The 24468-nt window shown below is 40.3% G+C and overlaps 1 protein-coding gene across 1 annotated transcript; it reads left to right on the forward strand.

Annotated features, from left to right (window-relative positions):
* Positions 1 to 4607: 4607 nt before the first annotated feature.
* fam219ab (family with sequence similarity 219 member Ab) lies at positions 4608 to 17489 on the forward strand. The gene is made up of 6 exons (XM_088336424.1): positions 4608 to 4871; positions 7541 to 7640; positions 9750 to 9855; positions 14498 to 14578; positions 14651 to 14705; positions 15565 to 17489. Exons 1-6 carry the CDS (start codon positions 4794 to 4796, stop codon positions 15721 to 15723), a joined length of 579 nt encoding a protein of 192 aa, XP_088192550.1. The 5' UTR covers positions 4608 to 4793; the 3' UTR covers positions 15724 to 17489.
* The last annotated feature ends 6979 nt before the right edge of the window (positions 17490 to 24468 follow it).

Below are 24468 nucleotides of genomic sequence, written 5' to 3' on the forward strand. Positions count from 1 at the left end.
TGTGCGGAGTTTGTATGTTCTCCCCGTGCTTGCGTGGGTTTCCTCCGGGCACTCCGGTTTTCCTCCCACATTCCAAAAACATGCATTTCAGGTGAATTGGCTGGTCCAAATTGTCCCTAGGTGTGAATGAGCGAGTGAGTTGTCTGTCCCCTGCCCACTGCCCGATGATTGCTGGGATGGGCTCCAGCACCCCCGCGACCCTACTGAGGATAAGCGGTGTAGCTGATGAGAAGAGAGATGAGATGAGATGAGTTTCTTTTGTCTTTTATTAGCATATTTGGTAATGGAGTAATCCAAAAGTAATTAAAAGTAATCCAGTTAAAGTAACCCGACCCAACCCTGAGAGTACTTCAGTTACTTCTGGAGACAAAAAATACAACAAAATACTGAGCAACAGTAATTTGATGACCAACACGGCCCCCTACCGACAAACAGAGTAAATCCACGTGTTGGTCTGGCAAGAACCTCTCTGGTTTGTACTGTTTCTAGATTAAGATGCTGGCGTCCCCTAGCGGCAAAATAAAGAACACGCTTACAGTTCCTGCCTCATCTGCTCAATGCATCACTTTTCGATTTCTGGAAAGACTCCAAAATATTTTATGCTGTCTGGCACAACGTGAATGATCAGCAATTAATCAGAAATATATTTGAATTTCTCAAATGAAGTGCTTTAGTGAAGTGATCTGACAGAAAGGCTTTAAGGGTTTTGTGAGGCTTGGAGATTTTATTTTGTTGTTTTACATTTTGGGGCTATGCCAACATCGTCAACAGCTAAATCAGAAAGTCCACTAATAATTTTTGCGGGGTATAAAGCACTTTAAACGCCATCTTGATAAACAATACGTGGACAACCATTGAACCCACACATACATAAATAACCCAATTTGTACACCTCAATATTTGGTATATTTGAATTCTTCATATTATTTTATCAAAACTGTACAAATGTTTCACTTATTATAACCCTTACAACACCCACCATTAAAACGTCAGACTTACCTTTTTTATTTGTTTATGACAACTTTATGGAGGAGGCAATGGACTTATTATAATCCAACCATCCAAGCACCCGACCCCCTAGTAAAATTAAGTTTCTTTTTGGCAAAATCTTAGTTTTTTTTTAATTTATTGATTTATTGGTTGAATAATTGATTGATTTTTTTTAAGTTTGTTTATTTATTCACTCATGAAGTCTTTAAATTGTGTGGTGCCTGCAATGGACGTATATAAACAAACCCAAAGTTTTTCAGAATAAAAGAATAATAATTTCACAATGGCAATGATTTATTTATTGAAACTGCTCGTTGCAAGCAACGGACCTATAGAAAATAGTTAGGTTTTCTCAAAATTTTATTTATTCACTGATTGGTTGAAACGAAGTGGTGCAATCAAAAGACCTGAAAAAACGTATATTTATTTCCAAAAATGTATTTTTTCTATTCTATCATTTGTTTCTTGAAATTCTGTGGCGCTTACGATTAACCATATAATATATATTACAATTTGAGGTACTTATTGAAGCAGCGTGGTGTAAGCAACGTAGATACACATCTTAAAAAAAGTTTATTTTTTCACGATTTTGTCAAGAACCGGAATAGGATCAGGACCCAAATGCGTGATGTCCTCTTACACAAGCCTCTATTTTACGGGAAATGGGGAGTCATGCAAGTTAGGCAGCAGTCTGGCGTGAAATGATAGGAAGTCAGAGGCCGACGAGATTGATACCAATTGCCCGAGTAGATATCGGACAAATGGGGTCGATACCGGACAGAACGGGACAGACAGTATTGATAATGAAACAGGATATCGAAATTAAACAGGACAAACTAGACTGGAACGAAAACTGGAGAGAATATAAACTGGACAAAAACAGACGGGAACGAAACAAGAAACCGATATTAAACAGGACAAAAGTAAACGGGACTAATACCGGACAGGAAATACCAACAGGAAACCCGGACCGAGTCAGAACCCACATCTTGCGGGGCAAAGGTTCGTTGACGGGCTGACAAAGGAAAAGTGAGAGCGCTGAGCTTAAATAGGCAGAAAGCCAATCTGTCACATTTTCACAATTAAAGATGGTGTCCATAATATATTTTGGCTAAAATAATCATTGCAGCCACAGTCAAGCTCTTTTTGTTGCACGTACAAGTATGTGATATTTTTCGGATGCACTCGAAAAACTTGAAAAAAACAGTCCTTTTCTTACTTTCGCCAAACCCTACTGCCCCCGCCTCCATTCCACCACCTCCTTCCCGTGGACTGAAGAAAAAGTAATATAAAAACAGATAAGCGCGGTGGAATATAAATTAAGGCTCTATGAAAATATTTAACCTCAAACTCTAAGGACACATCAAACTACGCACCCTACTTTTAAAATTGAGAGTGAATTTCCAAAAACAATTCCCATCCCGTAGTGCACTATAGCATTTGTTTTGCGTCAACGCTGCTCGTTAAATAAGAAGTGCCAGGCCGGGGAGACAATTCTCAACAAATCAGCAACAATGGCTATTGTTGATGCAGTAGGAGAAATCACCTATAGCATAGAAAAAAAGAGATATTCAGTCGGGGTACTTATTGACTTAAAAAAAGCATTTGATACCATTAATCATAATATACTATTAAAAAAAATGGAAAGATATGGCATCAGGGGCATGGCTTTGCAATGGATTCAAAGTTATTTGACGGGGAGGAAGCAATATGTAAAAATGGGAGAGTTGACATCTGAATACTTGGACATCTGTTGTGGAGTACCCCAGGGTTCTATCCTGGGTCCAAAGTTATTTAATTTATATATTAGCGATATTTTTAATGCTTCAAAACTATTGAAAATAGTAATATTTGCAGACGACACTAACATTTTCTATCCAAATGATAACTATATTGATTTGGTAACCTGTATTAACCGTGATTTAACTAACCTAAAAGTATGGATGGATATCAATAAATTATCTTTAAATTTAAATAAAACCAAAGTAATATTCTTTGGTAATGGCAAGGCAAATCAACATTTAGAAGTAAAAATGGATGGTGCTGCAATAGATGCTGTATCAGAAATTAATTTTTTAGGGGTCATAATAGACAATAAACTGAGCTGGAAAACACACATCAGACACATACAAACTAAAGTATCTAAAAGCATTTCAATAATTAATAAAGCCAAACGTTCCAGCAACGCACAGTACAAAGGAGCGCGCTTAAGTACCGTATTTTCCGCACTATAAGGCGCACCGGGTTATAGGGCGCACCCCGAAAAAATTGTTTTTGGCCCTATATTTGACATACATAAGACGCACCGGATTATAAGGCGCTACAATGGGAACGTCGACAAAACGGTCAGATAGTTCAGTCCAACTTATTACCCCCTTAACATTCCCAAAGCTTGCAAAGACGAAAATACGTGTCGAGAACACGTGCGGATGCGGTGTCCATACGATGTCACTCAAATGCATCGTTCCAAATATCATTCGGAAGGTTAAAGTCTTGGGATTCAAGAAATGCCAACCATTCCTTAGTTTCTATTTTATTTTTCACTCGCAACTTTACTGTGCATATGACAATAAACACTTGGAATCGAGTTTAATTTAAATATAGACACTCCATTCCATCCATTATCTGCACCGCTTATCACAGAAACATCAAGTTCAGTCTGAAACAAGATACAGGGAAAATATATAGCCTCAGTAGCACACCGAAGTCGTTGTGTTTAATAATAATGTGCAGTCATGGTCCTCTTATATCCGTGAGTGTAGTAAATCCAGGAGAATAAAATATTTACAAATACAGAATAGTAAAAAATGCTTTCTCTATGCCGTCAACCTCATGTGCTATTCACATTCATCTTTTTCGGCCAATTGCAGGCTTTGTTTTGCCGCTTAAGCCTATGCCAGCCTGTAAATGATAAAAAGGATCCGCCCCTTTACCTCCGAATAACTTTAGCCAATAGTGATCGATTCAAATGATGATTGACACATTGGTTAGCCAATGAAACGCCGGTAAATAAATCCCAGCATACACCGCGGACTATTCGGCGTTCGAGGGAAAATCTGCAGCTGCAAGTTAGTTGCAAGACTTTGAGACTTAATATTGATCCATAAATAAGGCGCACTGTATTATAAGGCGCATGGTCAGCTTTTGAAAAAAATTAAGGCTTTTAGGTGCGCCTTATAGTGCAGAAAATACGGTACTCCAAGTGCAATCAGTCCAATGCGTCTTAGCCGGTGTCAAGGGGCGGGGCCAGCTGGGCGCTATGACAACCGTGCAGGACAGGTGGGGTATGTGTGGTGAGGGAGATTGGGAATAGTGCGTCGAGTTAACTTTGTGTTATTGTTGCTATTCTTATATCAAAATTGATATTATTAATATCAATCCAATTGTTGTGATATCATTGGTATATTTGGTGGGGAAGATGAAGGGGTAGGTAATATAAGCATTTTGCTTCTTACTACCCCTTTTCGAACATATTATGTAACGTTATTTTGATGTTAAATTATTGTTTTTGTTCTGCTTTTATTTTGATGTTCAAATAAAGTTTTCATTCATTCATTCTCGGCACTACACCATCGGCGGGTCCGCGAGCCTTAGATTGCTTCCCCCTTATCCGGAAGTGGGTGGCGGCCCAGCGGACACGCCAGAAGCGACATCGACGTTTTGGTCAGTTGGGATGAAGCTGGTCTTCTCGGGAACGCCAAATTGATTTGGATTCGGACCAAATTCGGAATATTGTCACCGAAAAAGCGAGTGCGCCTTGCTGAGGCGAACCGCTTCTGCTTCCGTCGGAAAAAGCAGGCGACATGATGGAGGAGATAGACCGATTCCAAGTGCCTAACGCCGTGCAGGAGGCGGACATGCAGGCTGAGATGCAGCCCTTGGTATGAAACCTCCATTTTTATTTTTTATTTAAAAAAAAAAAAAAGTCTATTTGTTTATTATAAGACACCCCCCCCTCCCTGCATCCCACTAAAAAACATCCAAATTTAGCATCCGATCGCTTATGGGCCCTGCGACGCTTACTCGAGATGCGTTGAGTTCCCGATTAATGTCGCACCTAAAAACAAACATGTTACCAAGAAAAATAATGTTTTAAATGATGGTTTTAAAATGAACGAATGATTATTTGGTGGGTCGTGTTGTTCTGCGAGACCACCGTATCATCATTATTACTATCATCACCGTCATCGCACAAAATTCCCAGCGTCAGTTGTAAAGGCGTTGCTCATTCAGAACAAAATAACATTTGTTGATGCTTTTTGGAAATAAATGTGTGTGAAATTCGGTGGGTTATTTTTTTCTAGAGGCTGCGTGGGAAGGGGGTGGGCGTAGTGGGGGTCGTTGCAGTCCACACAGTGGCCTGACTGTAGTCCTCGTGATGACGTCACGAGTGTTGTAATGTAAATATAGTCCTGTCACTCCCTATGACAGATTCGGTTACATACTGGGTTGGGTAGGGTTACTTTAACTGGATTACTTTCAATTACTTTTGGATTACTCCAATACCAAATATGCTAATAAAAGACAAAATAAACTAAATATGAATACAATTATGACTCACAACATGTGGTAAGCTTTCTCTCCTGGCTTTGATCTCTTTGATCTCCGGCAAAACTAACATAACATCATTTGTTGCCGTTCCATGTGTTCCGTTACTCCCCAAGCCTGCACAAAATTTAGTCACTTTATTCATATTTAGTGTATTTTGTCTTTTATTCGCATATTTGGTATTGGAGTAATCCAAAAGTAATTGAAAGTAATCAAGTTAAAGTAACCCTACCCAACCCTGGTTACATAGAGAATTTAGTCCGATTGAAATAGAATTCTGGATACATTTATTAATAATTTTTATTGTTATTTTACATTTATTGTGCAAGAAGAGTCTGTATAATCTGTTTTTTTTAATGTGCAGTATTTAAAAACAATTCTGCCCTTTTCGACTTTTTGTGATTAAGGGCTACACAAATAAATGTGTCTTGGCGTTTGTTCTATGCTAAACATGGAACATCATGTACTATAAAAGTGAGCCAGGAGTTGTCAGAAAAAGGGAACTAGAATGTAATTTTTGAAACCATAATCCTACTTTGGAGACTAAATGCTACCTTTGAAACTCTAACTGGGGTTTAAGATTCTGATCATTCTTTTTAACGTTCATTTTGAAACCCTACCTTTGAATTCTTCTCTTGACAACCTCAACCAAGTTTGAGACCTTTGTCTTGTTTTTAAAAATCTACATTTAAAGCCCTAACTCAATTTTAAAACACTACAGTAAAATAGTAATTTAAAAAAAGCCCTTTTTTTAAACTCTTACCCTTACTTGAAACCCTAATTTTACATTGAAGGGCTAGGGTTAGGTTTTAGTGTCAGGGATTAGGGTTAGTGTTATGAAGTTAAGGTGTTCGGGTTAATGGCTTAGGGAGGGTTTATGGTTCAAACGTAGGGGTTAAGGGCAGTGGTTTACGGTTAGGGTTCCAGTTAGTGTTTGGGTGAATTAAGGTTTAGGATTTTGGGCTATGATTAAGAATTGGGTTTTAGTTTTAGGGGTCAGAGCTAGTGTTAAGGGTTTACAGGCTTACGATTAATGGACAAGGGTTTAGGATTAGGGCTACGGTTTAGTGTTGGGGGTTAGGGCTAGTGTTATGAAGTTAAGTGCTTTGGGTTAATGGGTTAGGAAGGATTAATATGTAAGGGTTATAAGTGCTATGGTTTACAGTTAGGTCTACAGTTTAGTGTTGGGGTTAACGAAGGTTTAGGATTTTGGGCCAGGATTAAGAATTGGGGTTTAGTTTTAGGGGTCAGAGCTAGTGTTAAGGGTTTAAAAGGTTACGGTAAATAGACAAGCGTTTAAGACTAACGCTACAGTTTAGCGTTTGGGGTTAGGGCTAGTGTTATGAAGTTAAGTGGTTTGGGTTAATGGGTTAGGGAGGGTTTAGGGTTCAAATGTAGAGCTTAAGGGCTGTGGTTTACGGTTAGGGCTCCCGTTTAGTGTTAGGGTTAATGAAGGTTTAGGGCTTTGGGCTAGGACTAAGAATTAGGATTTAATTTTTGGAGTCAGAGCTAGTTTTAAGGGTTTAAAGGCTTACAATTAATGGACAAGAGTTTAGGATTAGGGCTACAGTTTAGTGTTAGGGTTAATGAAGGTTTAGGGCTTTGGGCTAGGATTAAGAATTAGGGTTTAATTTTCGGAGTCAGAGCTAGTTTTAAGGGTTTAAAGGCTTATGATTAATGGACAAGAGTTTAGGATTAGGGATACGGTTTAGTGTTGGTGGTTAGGGCAAGTGTTGAGGGGTTATGATTATTAGGTCATGGACTAAGGTTTAGGGCTAGGATTAAAGTTGAGGAGGATTAGCAGTTAACAGCTACGGTTTAGGGTTAGTAATAGGAGGCTAAATTTAGGAGTTAAGGGCTAGGTTAGGGTTACTCTTCTAATATTATCACACTCTTATTTAGAAAATGCTCCATAAGGTCCAACTAAAACATTGTATCCTTAGCATAAATCTTCCAATTTTTTTGAAATTGTTGTTTATATTTTTGTGATTGTTGTTGTCAGGACCCGGCATCCTCCACGGCCTCAGAGGCAGACTCCGACACCCGGGACGGCGAACCGGTCCCGATCAACTACAAACCTTCTCCCCTGCGGATGAAAATCGGTGAGAATCGAGCTAAACGCACCATGTCCGTTTTTTGTCCGACGCTACGTAATCCGACCAACGTAGAAATCAAGGCCACAGTCTCTGTTAATTGGATTTAGAATGTCACTACTGTCAAAGTTCTTTTATGACGCTGGGTTGATTATTCTGTGACCTTTTGAAATAAAGCTCACAGAAGCAATTCTGAGTTTGGGTGTGATGGCTAACAGTAGCTAGCTCACAGCCTCATTAAAAGCAATGGGGTTGCCTTTCTGTATTTTTTAAGTATCATAATACAGAGAAAGGTTTGCACATTTTAGGTATATTTTCAAATTATGTTAAGATATTATATTTTCTCTATAGGATATAATAAGAAAATTCATCCTTTAAGGACCATATTTTCATGCCATGATGACTATTTTTGCATGATGACTATTTTTGCACCAAACGCATATTGCACAAACCCTACGATACCAAACTGTATGTAACATCCTATATGCCGACATTTCTTGGGTAAATTTTGTGTAAATTATAACTATAACCTTATCCTCCTTGTTTTATAACCTTATCTTCTCTGTTCCTTTATCTTCTTGGGTTTTTTACCTCACTGGAATGTGTGAAACTGGAGTGTCATGCCCAATTTCGTTGTCACAATATGTTAACCCATTTTGTAACATTGACAATACAGGTATATTCTATTCTATATTCTATTCTATTTTCAAGACTATAAGGCGCACCTAAAAGCCTTTATTTTTTTCAAAATCTGACCATGCGCCTTTAATACAGTGCGCCTTATATATGGATCAATATTGAGTCGCAAGGTCTCACAACTGAGACAAGAAGCTGCCGACTAGATTTTCCCCTGTATTCCGCGGTGTATGCAATGCTGAGATATAAAGACCGGTGTTTCATTTCCTAACCAATGTGTCAATCATCATTTGAATCGGTCGCTATTGGCTAAAGTTATTCGGAGGTAAAGGAGGCAGGTCCTTTTTAGCATTTATGGGCTTGCATAGGCTAAAGCAGGGGAAAACAAAGCCTGCAATTGGCTGAAAAAGATGAATGTGAATCACAGTTAGGTTGCTCTACAGCGTGGAGAAAACATTTTTTACTCATCTGTATTTGTAAACTGGAATTATGGGGCTAAACAAACAGCTAGCAACAAGCAACGCTTATTTATGCAGATACTTCTCAGCGGATTTTTTCTTTTATTTGTCGGCATTATTTTTAGAGTGTGTAAATATTTTACACGGTTGGATTTACTTCACTCAAGGGTGTAAGAGGACTTTGGTTGCGTATTATTATTGAAAGTGACGGCTGCAAGACGACTTTGTTGACGGTTCCAGGCCTGTTCTTGGGTCCTGGCAAATTTGGCACCAGTCCATTCTTTAATGTTGTGGGCCCAGTTCTTCTTCTGCCCCCTTGGACTGTCAGTCCAGATGATCTTGTGACACGACCATACCACTGAAGTTTTTGTCCTCGCACATTTCTTCGTAGGGTCCAATGTTCCCTCAGGTGGTGTTGCACACCGTTTTGTTTGTCACATGGGCTAAGTAACTAAAGCCTAGAAGTTTCCTGAATTATCGCGTCTCCAAGGCCTGGATTTTATTTTCCGTTTTTTCTGTGAGAGTCCATGTCTTGCAAGCGTAGAGGAAGATGGAAGTAAGCAGCCCCTTCACCAAATTTAAACATCTTGGAGCTGTCATACCACAAAATGGATTAGAACCAGAAATCATGGCCAGGATAGCTCAAACTAGAGCCGCACTTGCCAGACTTAGACCCATCTGGAGGGACAAGAGCATAGCAGTGAAATCAAAGATCTGTATTTAACTCAATTCACTTGCTGGTCAGACACAGTTGGCTAAGTTCCAAACAAGTTTGCTCTTATGAAAAGTCCTGAATAATGAGCGTGAACGATGAAACCCAATTCCCTTTTCTCATCACCACACTGCGTGATGAGGACTTGTTTCGATTCTGCTCATTCCACAAAGGCAGCAGACAAACATTTGAGGTCTGTTTTTGATGTTTGAAAGCGGGAAGTGTGTGTGACAAGGAAGCTAATTCCTTTAGCCCTGCTATACTTGGAAGCACTGTATAGAAGTATTGTGTGTGTTTTTGTGTGTTGCTCAGAGAAACAGAGAGAACTGGCCAGGAAGGGCTCCTTGAAGAACGGCAATGGCCCCGCAAGTCCCGTCAATAACCAGCCCAAGAAGAATAACGTCATGGCCAGAACACGGTAAACACATCGGATAATTGCAGCAACTGCTTCGCTTTGTATCGTTTGAGTTGAGTTGAGTCCTGCATTAGGGTCAAATTTAATTCTAGTGGCAGTTAAAAAAAAATACGATGTTAAAGCTGGTGTGCATCGTTTGTGATGTCCTTATAAGAGTTGAATATATTCTCTATGTTAATAATAACCAACTGAGTTCAAAAAGTCCTTATGCATTATTTCCCACTGTATCTGCTTCTATCTTGCATTTAGCATAGTCATGTTTATTTGTATGGCCCTTAATCACCAGAAATCTCAAAGGGCTGTACAGACTTCAGACTATTACAGACTACACACTATTATTCTCCCAACCCCTGATCTAAAACCTACATGAGGGAAAGGAAAAACTCAAAAACCTCAGCATGAGGAAAATAAAGAAACTTTGATAAGGGGCTACACATGAGGTAATACCCCTTCCAAGATGACCAGGGCATTAACACACTACACAGACATCATCAACATGAAAAATAGGTAATGATAGAATGTCCGGTTGACAGATTCCTGTTCTAAGCAGGTTCCAGATGATTGCGTACATCAGGCCCAAGTGCCAGTACAATGGTTCAAAATGCATGCACCATGCAAAAGTCAGGCTCATCTTTCTCCCTCAAGGACAAGACGACAAGATTATGAGGTCGACCTCATTCATGAGCTATTGAATATAAGCGTGTCTTAAGCATCGATTTAAACACTTCCAGGGAGGTTGTAGATTGAATCTGAGGGCAGACCTTTCCACAGCAGAACCAGCTCTTCAGAGCAGAAGGCATTTGGTAGGAGGAGTGGGGGAGAGCTAGAGACTGGGGTCATGCTTGTCCCCACTGTTTTTTTGGGGGGGGGGAGGTTATATTTGTTACTGTAGCATAAAAATGGCAAAAAGTGAGAAACTACCTGTTTCACAGGACAAATGCCAACTCAAACCCCAAGAAAGGTGAAAAAGGAAGAGTTTATTCAAGCGCATCTGAGAAATGCGCGTACTTGTACGCCCATCATGAAAAAAGCTTACGTCGACTGCACGATGACACCAGTCATTAGACCAGACCTGGGCACTCCGGTCCTGGAGGGCCGTATGTTCTGCATGATTTTTGAGGTTTCTCTGATCCAATACAGGTGATTCCAATCACCAGTATCGTTAACGAGCACTTGCTAGCTTGCTAACGAGGTTATAATTTGTATCACCTGAGTTAAAGAAGATCAAACTTCAAAATCTGGCAGGACGTATGGCCCTCCAGGACCGGAGTGCCCAGGTCTGCATTAGACGGTGGCAGCAAGTAAGAAAGTTCCAAATTCTGTACAAGTCTTCTAAGACCTATAGAGAATTTGATGGATTGATGCCAGTGCACACCACAAAATAAAAAAAATGTATTACCCCATGGTTCAAAATATTTACATAGATATTATGTTTTAACATGTTTACTTAGTTTATATTTTACTTATTTAAGTAAAATGAATCTTAAATTTGAATAAACAAATGAGCTGCCATTTCCCATATTGTATAATTATTCTCAGTTTTAATGGACAGTGTGTAATATTTGACGAAAAGATGCCGCTGTATTGTGTCTTGCAATCAAAGATGAGTGCTAAAAGCGCAAGGACTCTTCCAAAGTTACTATTGGGTATAATGGGATTGTGGTCGCATTTTGTAGTTAATCTTAGGCAGAAATAGAGTAACGGAAAAACAAAAGAGTCACCAGGCCTAACAAAAGTGAGCTGTGCAGCATCAATATGCGATTGGGAATCTTGGATCTTGTCCCCATAAGTCACAGGTGTCAAACAGGCGGCCCGCGGGCCAGATCAGGCCCGCTAGGGGATTGAATCCGGCCCGCGAGACAACACTCAGAGAAGCGCAAGAGAAAAACAAGCCAGGTGACTCTCACAAAGACACTGTACTTGTATTTATTTCTCTCTCTCTCTCTCTCTCTCTCTTTTCCAACTTTTTCTCCTACTCTGTCTCAGTCTCTTTCACTCTCTGTGTCTCTTTTTCTCTTCCTTTGTCGCTCTTTGTCTCTTTCTCTCTCTGTGTCTTTTAACTTCTTTTGCTCTAACTTCCTTTTCTCTCTTTTCTCTTTCTCTCTTTATACCCTTTGCGCTTTCTTTTCTCTTTTCTCTCCTTCTGTCTTTCTATTTCTCTTTGGATTCCTTTCTTCCTCTCCTTTTCTTTCCCTCCTCTCTCATGACTTTTTATCTTTTGTTTCTCCCGCTCTCTCCCGCTCTCTCTTTTTCTTTCTTTGTCCCGCCCTCTCTTCTCTTCCCTCCCTCTTTCTCTTATTTCTTTATCCCTCTTTTTTTCCCCCTTTAATCTACTAGTCCGGCCCCCGAGAGAATGTTTGTTCTATCGTGTGGCCCCCGAGTTAAAATGAGTTTGACACTCCTGCCATAAGTGCAGTTCACTTTTTAGTGGACAGAACGGCAAAAAAAGAGTTGCCTGGGCTGACAAAAAAAAGTACACTCTGCCCGTCCCTGCGCACAGAAATATAGAATCAGGGATAATGGATCCCAAGCACATAAATCCAATACACTTTTTGGTGAACAGTCCTGACAAAAATGTGCTCTGCTGGCCCCTCTCGCAGCAGTATAGGGGAATAGTTTTAAACCCGTGAGGCACTGAGGGCTGTGATGTGAGAAGATCGAGGGATAACAATATTTTACTTGTTATACCTCTCTGTTTCTTTCCCTCTTTTTCAATTTTCTGACTGGGATTTTTGCAGTGAAAGACTGAATTACACCCAGGGTTGGGTAGGGTTACTTTAACTGGATTACTTTCAATTACTTTTGGATTACTCCAAAACCAAATATGCTACTAAAAGACAAAAGAAACTAAATATGAATAAAATTATGACTCACGACACGTGGTAAGCTTTCTCTCCTGGCTTTGATCTTTTTGATCTCCGGCAAAACTAACATCAAATGCGGCAGAAACAAAATGAAAATAAATCCAAACAGCTTGACATCATTTTTGCCGTTCCATGTATTCTGTTACTCCCCAAGCCTGCACAAAATTTTGTAATTTTATTCATATTTAGTTTCTTTTGTCTTTTAGTAGCATATTTGGTATTGGATTAACCAAATAGTAATTGAGAGTAATCAAGTTAAAGTAACCCTACCCAACCCAGATTACACCCTTTAATCAATAAAATACACACCATTTCTTTCCAACAACTATATAATAATAATAATAATAATTTCCTTTGTATTGTCATTCTTTGTAACAATGTACACAGAACGAAATGTCGATACACCTGACCCGTTGTAGCGAGCCCATGCAGCCGCAGCCAACAGAGGGCGCCGCCATTTTACCAATGTTATAAGTCTTAGGTATGACTCGGCCGAGGCGCGAACCAGCGACCTCCCAGTCTCAAAGCGGGCGCCCTACCATCTAGGCTACTGAGCTGGTATAAAATAAGTCCAGTTTGGAAGTGACATTGACAATATTGAGCAAAAATATTTGTATGTATATTTTTTTGTGTAGCATCCCAGAGTGCAGAAAAATATGCCTTGCGTGACTCATTTTATTCCAGGCAGAATCTGCTAGAAAAAAATGTTCATCTCACATTCAGACATGAAAATCGTTTCCGTGATCCGACGCTATTTCACATCCATCATGTGGGCTGATAGCAGGAAAAGCTTTATTGATCGAGGTTATCTGAGACGCCGTCTGCTTGTTTGTCTCCTTCATCTCGTTTTTCAGGAATGAAATTATCGGGCGAGCTGATTACCGGCACCAATATTTGGGAATTTGCCGAATTTAGTATCGGCATTTTTTTTTATTTGACGGGCCCATTATTTAGGCTCAGGTGCAGTCGAGCCTCTCCCTCCCTCTGTTTCCTCACTCTGTCTCAGACACTACCCACCCAACGCCTTCTGATTGGATAAGCCACTGGAGGCAAAGCCACTGAAGCAGGAAGAATAACCTTAAAGCGGAGTAAACGGTGGCAGCTCTGCTAACCTCTGAATCTCGACATGCCTGTGTATCAAGACTGCTGATAATATTGAGATTTTATCAAGTCTGTGGTTGAAAAGCATGCATGTAATTAAGAGATGGCGTAGAAAGTGTAGTTAACTTGTTTTAGGGAAGCTTGTTCAGGTGGAGACTAAGATATTAGCTCTTATCATAACATTAGTTCTTCAAAAAGGCGTGCATGTTTGTGATTGCGAGAGAGCACAAAAGGCAAGCAAAAGTGGGTGGCTCGGTGATTAGCTGTTACCATAACATTAGTTTGTCAATCTGGATCTAAAGTAGGGGTGCCCACACTTTTCAATTTGCAAGCGTTGTTAAAATCACTTTTTGGTTTAAGTTATGTCATGTCGGTTGTATTGAAATTTTCATTCATTTATTGTAAAATAAAGGTTGTGTATACTATAATACAAGTTACTGTAACTTTATTTCCCAAATATCTGTGCCGATGATCGGTTGCGGTGCCTCTTGCAGATCACAGAAACACAGTGTGGGCCGACAGAGCTCAATATTTTGTTGTACAGTGTACCGGAACCCCTTCTCACTTTTTTTAACCCCTGACCGGTTTTCACGCCAATTTTCAGATGTATCAGTAGATCCGCCACCTCGCCTGTTTCCTTTCGACGAATCACTATTTTTGTCCGTGTTCGTCGCTCACAGGTTGGTGGTGCCCAACAAAGGCTACTCGTCGTTAGACCAGAGCCCAGATGAGAAACCCTTGGTGGCATTAGATACAGACAGGTAAGCCCCTCCCATTAAAAATTCTTCATCTGCTTAACGGACAATTAATGGTAGCGTTTTTGTTTTCCACAGTGACGACGATTTCGACATGTCGAGATACTCGTCGTCCGGATACTCCTCCGCCGAGGTAAGATAAACTCCCGTAAGCCCCTATGAGAGGATCGTGAGGAAGCTTCAGGTTTAGCATCATGGTCACCATGGCAACAAAAAGGATTTTATCCGCAGTTGAGTGACTGTGTCATAGTGTCTTTTGGCTAACTTGACTTTCAAATAGGACATTTCTCAAAAATTGTATACACAAGGTTCGTACTGGTACTTGAAATCTTTGAAAAGAAATGTTAATGTTGCGTTACCAAGCTTTGGAAAACGCTAATATTATTACTTGTGATATATAAATTGCCTGATACTTTTTTCCAGACAGATACCTGAACACATATCTACTACTGACTCCTCATTAAGTACAAATGCCACTAGTGCATGTGATAAATTGCCCAATAATAGGAAACTATATTACTTTTTTAGAGCAATACTAGTACACGTATTCTTTTTGACTGTATGAATGCCACTTGTACTTGTGGAAATGAAATGAAATGATCTGCATTTATATAGCGCTTTTCAAGTCAATGACTTCCCAAAGCGCTTTACAATGTGCTCCACATTTCCCAATAGCGGCCTTGTATTGCAGCCATGTAAGACGCTAACCTGCTTATTGGGGGTATTAGGGGTTCAGTGTCTTACCCAAGGACACTTCGACATGTAGCACGGACAAGCCGGGATTCTTGTGATACATTAACTGCCTGATACTTGGAAATGATACTGCTATCTATCAGACCGATACTAGAACACATATTCACTTCTGAATGATCACCGGGTACCAATGTCACTAGTACTTGTGATACATAAATTGGCCGATACTTGTAAACAAGGCAACCTGATACAGATACCTGTTATCAATACTCATCCCTCCCTCCCCGCCTCTCTCTTAGCAAATCAACCAAGATCTGAACATCCAACTCCTGAAGGACGGCTACCGTCTGGACGAGATCCCTGACGACGAAGACCTGGACCTGATCCCGCCCAAGTCCGTAAACCCGACCTGCATCTGCTGCCAGGCCAGCCCCTCTACCACCTGCCACATCCAGTAGCCCCGCCCACTTCCTAGCACAGCATCACCTCGCCCTTCATCCGCTCAGTATTTCGTCGCTGTCAAGGGCGACCGTAGACAAATATATTTCCGACTAAAATGTGCTAGAAGTAGAAAATGACCGATATGTTAATTATGAGACAGTTTTTGACTAAAACTGCGAAAAGGGAAGGGTGGAAAGGGGAAATATACACTATTCACAGAAAGTTTGCAATCATTTCGGGTTTTTGGGTGAAATTTCAAGTTGAAACGGAAATGCACCAAAGACGCCATTAATAACAATGACCAACAGGGTGAGCCACATGACAAAAACCTGGTGGTTTGCTAGTTAGCGCTCCAAGTCTCTATTCTAGAGCACAGGTCACCAACGTGGTGCCCACAAGCTCGAGGTAGATCCTTAAGAAAACACAAAACGGCGGACAAGTTCCGAAAATAGCTCACCGGTGATAGTTCATTGGGATTTTCTAGGAAAATTGATTTCTAACCAGTATGATACCTCATTGATATGCTTAGTGTCTGTAAATACATGATCAATTTTTACAAAATTCTGTTTGAAATTAGACTCATTTGGCAGATGATTCAGTGGTTGAGTGAGCCCATTTTACCCTTACTTCTAAGAATTTAAAAACATGGTAATAATGTAGTAATAACATGATACGTTATTTTACAAATACATATCAATCTGGGAGTGTTTCGCGCTAATCAGTTAAAATGGTAGCTCACAGCTAAAGCATGCTCTAGTCTAAGTACTCAAATTTAGAAGCTATAAATTGCACTAGCGTAACTAGCATTTTTTGCTCTACGCTTAAGTCGTGTGTCATGTTTTTTATATGTTAAAAACTCAAATCTAAACAACTAGTATCATTTTTACACAGATGACTAGCCTTAGCTTCATCTTTTTGGAAAGCTAGGTTCGAAAATCAACCCCCCTCTGGCTCAAATTCTTAAAAATTAGTCACATCGTTATATAAACAGCAAGAACATCGACTCACTCCAATGCCAATATTATTGCCCAAATACAATTAACATTCTGAAACGGTTTGGAGTACTGTTGATTCCATTCCGCTCAAAAAATAAACTCTTCCTGTGAAATTCCATTGCTTTGTTTTTCCCAATATTGCTAACAAATAAAAAGTTTGATAAGTGATTTCATAAACAGTATACAGTTGAAAAAAGGCAAAATAAGCATTTTTTATGCTCTAGTAATTTTTCATGTTCTCATACTTTAAAAACTAGATTAGTTTTCATATATATCACATTGATTAATGAGGATAGCATGCAGTCAATGAGATAAAGGGGGAGAAATGAGTAAGTGAACCATATACCTAAGGAGACTCAAAGAGCAATTGAAACCAATTTCCACCAAACTAGCATTATCTTCATCTTTGTTTGAAAATATATTTGGCTCATAAATGTGCGTCTAATCATTACATAACCCACAAAAAATGATTCCCATATTTTAAGGAGGTCAACATGCAGTCAATGACAAAAGGGGGAGGAATAAATAACTGAACCCTTTTCAAATAAATAAGTCTTATTGTTGCATAAGCTGCATAAAAATTGCATTACATATTTGAATGAGGATAGCATGCAACCAATGACAGCAGGGGGAGGAATAAGTAATGGAGGTTATTCAAATAGATTAGCTTTGTTGTTGAATAAAGTGAAAAACTGCCCAAATATGTTTTCTATATTTTATAAGGTTAGCAGGCGGATGATGACAGAAGGGTTGGAAGAAGTAACTTAATCCTTTTCAAATGAATTAGTCTCATAGTTAAATAAGTGTCTAAAATTGCTTTCCATATTTCAATAAGGATTGCATACAGACACTAAACGAAGGAGGAGGAAAAAGTAACTGAACCCTTTTCAAATAAATAAGTATTTTCGTTATACAAGACGCATAAAAATTGCTTTCCATATTTGAATAAGGATAGCATGCAACCTGTGACAGCAGGGGGAGGAATAAGAAACGGACGTTTTTTCAAATAGATTAGTCTCATTGTTAAATAAGCATCTAAAATTGCTTTCCATATTTTAATAAGGATTGCATACAGACACTAAACGAAGGAGGAGGAATAAGTAACTGAATCAACTACTTATGGATTCCAAAACTTTCTGTACTTATTAAAAAAAAAAATCTCAAAATAGCACAAAGAGTTGATCGCTAAAACAGCTTCATCAGTCAACTTTTGACTCCAAAATTGTTATAGTCTTAGTGCCTTTTCGTTCCATTCTGTAATTTCACCCTGACTTTTTCTGACTAGTGTGTGACATTTCTATCGAGTACGAAAGCAGGTTTTTTTTCCTCCTATGGTAGGACGCGATACTAAACCGCGACGATGATATTGACGATGCTATTGTTTACCCGGCTGCGCTTCAAGTTTACCATTTTAACTATTGTCGTACTGTTTCCTTATCATGCGTTTACTAATCGTTGATGACAAAAACGATTCCGAGTTCCTCCGAGTACTGTAACGTTACCGGGTCGCCATGTAGCACAGGCCCAACGCAGCCGGAGAACGAAATCGATATGGGAATTTAAAAGGGAGCTTTTGCACATTTCATTTCTCCCCTTCCTAGCATGCTGGGACCATGTCTATTTCTTTTCCAATTTGCAAAGTTTCTTTTCACGTTTTTGGTCATTTTTTGCACAGCAGTGACTATGTTTACATGCAGGCAATCGTAATCCAATTGGTCACAGAATATCTGGAGCAATCCGAATGAATTGTTTACATGCTTATAGAACAACGAATAACCCTGTATATGGTGTTAGTGAGTATTCTGATTCCAAGAGTGAAGTGGGAGCAACATTTTTACGCAAATAGTTGTTTTTCTGCATTTAACTTGGGACATTAAATAAACCGAAATCAAATTCATGTCACTGTCCAAATTCGACAAAATGAGTGTGCTCATTGCTCCAAATATAGCTCTGTTACTGTATTTCATGGGTTTACTAGACTTGCTCAGTAGTGGCTAGATTAACACTATATATGGATGGATACAACTGGCATCAACCACACAATGATAGCTTGCTACTCGAACGACTGTATTCAAACAAAACTGTGTTTGAGTCAAAAAATTCTGTTTGAACCAAAAATTGTAATTTAAACAAACCCCAAAACAGCCAAATGGTGGCTAAGTGAGATGAACTGCCATCTTGGCTCGTTTTGTCCAGTTGGGTAGCATTTGAGCTAGGTAACGAACTACAGTTAATTGGCAAGAAATGAAAACTTAGATTTCCTGACTTTGAGCTAGCAAGCTAGGGTTAAATCAACCAATACAATTGAGGCTTTTCTTAGTGTCTAACCCGGACTTTGCATGGATCATTTGTCTTTGTACTACAAGTCCCACAGTCCATTTGGGCACACAAAACATCCAAAATAAGGAGCAATCGGATCATTCATATAAACGTGCATTTTTTTCAATTCTTGTTGGTTTGAGAAATTGGCTATTTACATCACATACACCTCGCCACGCAGCTGACATAATTGTCTGCCATCTTGCTTTTATGGGTGCCTGGAAAAAAAGCTTGTGAAAAGCTAGGCAAAAAAATGGTGCAATGAGGTCACTTTGAGTCTCTGTAGTCTGTAAGCTGTAAGCGTCCTTGTGATTTTTAGCACTCATTCTCGGCGGCATCTAGTGGTCAAATAATAGACAATGTCCCCTTAAGACACACATTTGAGATGCGAGCTATATTTGCTGCTACGGGTACCCAAAGTGGCGTCTTGTCCACTTTTGGTCTCCGTAGTTTGTATCCTTCTCTGGTGCTTTGTAGCACTAGTTTTCAGTTGCACGACACAATACAGTGACATCTAGTGGTCAAATAATAGACAATGTCCCCTTAAGACACACATTCGAGATGCGAGCCATATTTGCTGCTACGGGTACCCAAAGTTGCGTCTTCTCCACTTTTAGTCTCCGTAGTTTGTATTCTTCTCTGGTGCTTTGTAGCACTAGTTTTCAGTTGCACGACACAATACAGTGACATCTAGTGGTCAAATAATAGACAATGTCCCCTTAAGACACACATTCGAGATGTGAGCCATATTTGCTGCTACGGGTACCCAAAGTTGCGTCTTGTCCACTTTTAGTCTCCATAGTTTGTATTCTTCTCTGGTGCTTTGTAGCACTAGTTTTCAGTTGCACGACACAATACAGTGACATCTAGTGGTCAAATAATAGACAATGTCCCCTTAAGACACACATTCAAGATGTGAGCCATATTTGCTGCTACGGGTACCCAAAGTTGCGTCTTGTCCACTTTTAGTCTCCGTAGTTTGTATTCGTCCCTGGTGCTTTGTAGCACTAGTTTTCAGTTGCACGACACAATACAGTGACATCTAGTAGTCAAATAATAGACAATGTCCCCTTAAGACACGCATTCGAGATGTGAGCTATATTTGCTGCTACGGGTACCCCAAAAACCTCGTAAAGGCTAGGCAAAAAAATAAAGTAAAATTATGTGATTTAGCCACTTTGAGTCTCCGTAGTTTGTATTCTTCCTCGGTGCTCGGTAGCACTACACCATACAACAACATCTAGTGGTCAAGTAATACACACTGTCACTTTAATCTGATCAGTGTGTATGTTTACATCGTCAGAGTACTGTTTATATTCGGTTTCCAATGGTATTATTGCCTGCATGGGAACGTACTTAAGGTCTGTAAGAAACGACGGTCGAGTATTAGAAAGCAAAGTACTTCATGTCTTTTCCAACGTTGTTCGTTTTTTTCCATTTTCTAGTCGCCGTCATCGGACAAACCCAAAAAAGATTGATGTCTTTGCACACGCATGCGTACATTATTACAAACTTGCCAACGTGAACATTTGGTGGGAAAGTCTTGCTGCTTCGGTTTCTGAACTAGCTCCTTGAAATAGACTGATTATTTTCAGTTAGAGTTGCCTTAAGTACAAAAAAAGAGAAATAACGTGTATTATTTATTGCCATGGGGTTGCCATTTTAATTTTGATTTGAAAATAATTGCTGTAACTTTTATTTTTGAAACCTAATGCGTTTAGTGTTCATTTTTTGTTTAGTTTTATGATGTATTATTTAAGTTCTGTGAGTACTTCCTTTCTGGTATTTAATATTATTGTTACGTGTGGTGTAAGAGAACACTAAATAAATACACAGCTAAAGGATTGGTAGCGCGTTGTTTTCTTTCAAAGACTTGATGTCAAGTATTGACATTTCGTTTTCAGGGGTTCCAAAATATGAAACACTTTCAAAACATAATAGCCAAGTTCTGGTTTGCTAGCACTAGCTTGATAAGTAATACTGAAATTGAGTAGCTAAATTTAAGTTGAGTTTGACCTAACTAGCAAGTTCGAGCTAGCTACTAAACTACAGCTCGTCAACAAGAAAGTAAACATCAGTTTTCCCGAGAGAGTGAGTTATAGCTAGCCAGTAAGGTAGTTAGCAAAAATAAAACTTAGGTTTCCTTACTTTAAGCTAGGAAGCTTAAGCTAGATAACGACCTAGATAATAATGTAGAGGTCAGAAGGAAAACCTTAAGATTCCTGACTTTGAGCTAGCGATCTAGAGTTAGCTTACTATAGCTAGTGAGAAAATAAAAGTTCCCTTTAGGTTCCCTGGCTTTGAGAGAGCAAGCTAAAGCAGGCTAGGAAGCTAAAGTTAGCTAGCGAGTGAGAAATTAAACCACAGGTTTCCTGACTTTGAGCTAACAAGGTTAGGGCTAAATTAATCCAGCAAGATAGTCAGCAACAAAAGTAAAACTAATGTTTCCTGACTTTGAGTTAGCAAGCTACGTATTGTGCTAGAGTTAGCTAGCAAGCAAGCAAACCTTAGGTTTCCTGAGTTTGAGCTGGAAGGCTAGAGCGAGCTAGCAAGTTTCTTTTTTTAGTTAGCAAGAAAGTAAACTTAAGGTTTTTACTAAACGGGAAAGTTAACCTAGGTTTCCTGACTTTGAGCTAGCAAGTTGGGGCTAGTGAGATATACAGTAGCTAGCAATAAAGTAAACTTTTGGTTTCCTGGCTTTGAGATATCAAACTAGATCTGTCTAGGAAGCTAGAGTTAGCTAGTGAGCAAGAAAGTAACCCTTAGGTTTTGTTAAGATAGCGAGGCTAGAATTAGATGGAGCCAGCGAGCTAATCAATTAAAAGTTAGGATTCCTGACTGAACTGAAGCTAGCTAGTTGATAAGTTACAGCTCAGAAAGTAGACCTAGGTTTCCTGACTTTAAGCTAGCAATTTAGAGCTAGTGAGCTATGGCCAGCGAAAAAAGTAAACCATGGTCCCCGACTTTGAGCTAGAATGCAAAGAAAGTAATCTTTAGAGTTCCTGATTTTAAGTTACAGCAGGGGTATTCAATGTTGTGCCCGCGGGCACCAGGGTGCCCCCTATGCACAATTGAAGTGCCAGCAGACCATCTCTGAAAGTAGCTCACCAGTCCTGGGGGGTCATTGTGATTTTTAGTTGAGTCTGGCTTCACTGGGCTGCCGAAGCCCCACAGCCTCGCTTTGAGAGTAGCCCAAATATATATTTACCAAAAATTCCGGGCCAATCGGGAATCTTGTGCCATGAATCAGTTTTGAATTTTTCCCATCCGGAATGCATCAGCTCGTTTATTTTCAACGGGTCAAAATGGTATCCAGGGAAGTTTCCAGGGGTGGCCCAAGTGTGTCAATGACGCACATGGAATTCAACCATGAGCAAATAGTGGATACTAACGAGTGGATGCTAACAAGTTGATGCTAACCGCATGGAAGCCAAGCCAACTCATTGTCAACAATGCTGCAAGCAGTGCGAAATATGATTCGTGGCTGCAGTGGCAAACTGTTGGAGGACTGGGGAACATCAGCGCTGTAAGCACAATGGCTAACGAGTTGATGCCAATGAGTCATGCTAATTGCCAACCATTTATCCTAACAGCAACATGCTAACGCCTACACTCTACCGAGTTATACTAGCAGCTACATGCTAACTAGTTATGCTAATAGATAAATGATTACGGCTAAGTGCTAACAAATGAATGGTCCCATTCAAAATGTATTTACATGGTGTAATAAGTGTTAACTATGTTATTACAATAGCTGATTTTAGACTATACTTTAAGGCTTCTCCTTATTGCCAACATGCTAACATCTTCATGAGACTGACGACATGCCAACAACTGCCAGATCCAGCCCCAACTCTCGCAATTGCCAAGGAAATTGTCTACTTTTTTAGTAAAACTTTTTTTTATTGGTTGACTGAGTCTATTGAACAATACTTCCGATAATTAACCTTCTAATTACATAACATGCCAAGTTGTTACTTAAGAAACGTCTGTCAAACTGTGTGCCCTTTAGGCTGACTATTAACAAAAAGGTTGGAGACCTCGTTGCTAGAGTTATTAGCTAGGAAGCGAGCCAGCTAACAAGCTAGAGCTAGCTAGGGGCAAACTGGCTAACAAGCTAGAGCTAGCTAGAGGCAAACAAGCTAGGGCTAGCTAGGGGCAAACATGCTAGGGCTAGCTAGGGGAAAAAAGGCTAGAGCTAGCTGGGGGCAAACTAGCTAGAGCTAGCTAGGGGAAAACTAGCTAGAGCTAGCCAGGGGCAAACTAGCTAGAACTAGCTAGGGGCAAACTGGCTAACAAGCTAGAGCTAGCTAGGGGCAAACTGGCTATCAAGCTAGGGCTAGCTAGGGGCAAACTGGCTAACAGGCTAGAGCTAGCTAGGGGCAAACTGGCTAACAGGCTAGAGCTAGAGGCAAGCTGGCTAACAGGCTAGAGCTAGCTAGGAGCAAGCTGGGTAACAGGCTAGGGCTAGCTAGGGGCAAACTGGCTAACAGGCTAGAGCTAGCTAGGGACAAACTGGCTGACAGGCTAGAGCTAGGGACAAACTGGCTAACAAGCTAGCGCTGGGTAGGGACAAATTGACTAACAAGCTAGAGCTAGGTAGGGAAAAATTGACTAACAAGCTAGAACTAGCTAGGGGCAAACTAGCTAGAGCTAGCCAGGGGCAAACTAGCTAGAGCTAGCTAGGGGCAAACTGGCTAACAAGCTAGAGCTAGCTAGGGGCAAACTGGCTATCAAGCTAGAGCTAGCTAGGGGCAAACTGGCTAGAGCTAGCTAGAGCCAAACTGCCTAACAGGTTAGAGCTAGCTAGGGGCAAACTGGCTAACAGGTTAGAGCTAGCTAGGGGCAAAGTGGATAACAGGCTAGAGCTAGCTAGGGGCAAAGTGGATAACAGGCTAGAGCTAGCTAGGGGCAAAGTGGCTAACAGGCTAGAGCTAGGGGCAAACTTGCTAACAGGCTAGAGCTAGCTAGGGTCAAGCTGGCTAACAGGCTAGAGCTAGCTATGGGCAAACTGGCTAACAGGCTAGAGCTAGAGGCAAGCTGGCTAACAGGCTAGAGCTAGCTAGGAGCAAGCTGGGTAACAGGCTAGGGCTAGCTAGGGGCAAACTGGCTAACAGGCTAGAGCTAGCTAGGGGCAAACTGGCTAGAGCTAGCTAGAGCCAAACTGCCTAACAGGTTAGAGCTAGCTAGGGGCAAACTGGCTAACAGGTTAGAGCTAGCTAGGGGCAAAGTGGATAACAGGCTAGAGCTAGCTAGGGGCAAAGTGGATAACAGGCTAGAGCTAGGGGCAAACTTGCTAACAGGCTAGAGCTAGCTAGGGTCAAGCTGGCTAACAGGCTAGAGCTAGCTATGGGCAAACTGGCTAACAGGCTAGAGCTAGAGGCAAGCTGGCTAACAGGCTAGAGCTAGCTAGGAGCAAGCTGGGTAACAGGCTAGGGCTAGCTAGGG

The sequence above is a fragment of the Urocampus carinirostris genome, chromosome 5 (assembly GCF_059441175.1).
Source record: "Urocampus carinirostris isolate Australia breed hairy pipefish chromosome 5, RoL_Ucar_1.0, whole genome shotgun sequence".
NCBI lineage: Eukaryota > Metazoa > Chordata > Actinopteri > Syngnathiformes > Syngnathidae > Urocampus > Urocampus carinirostris.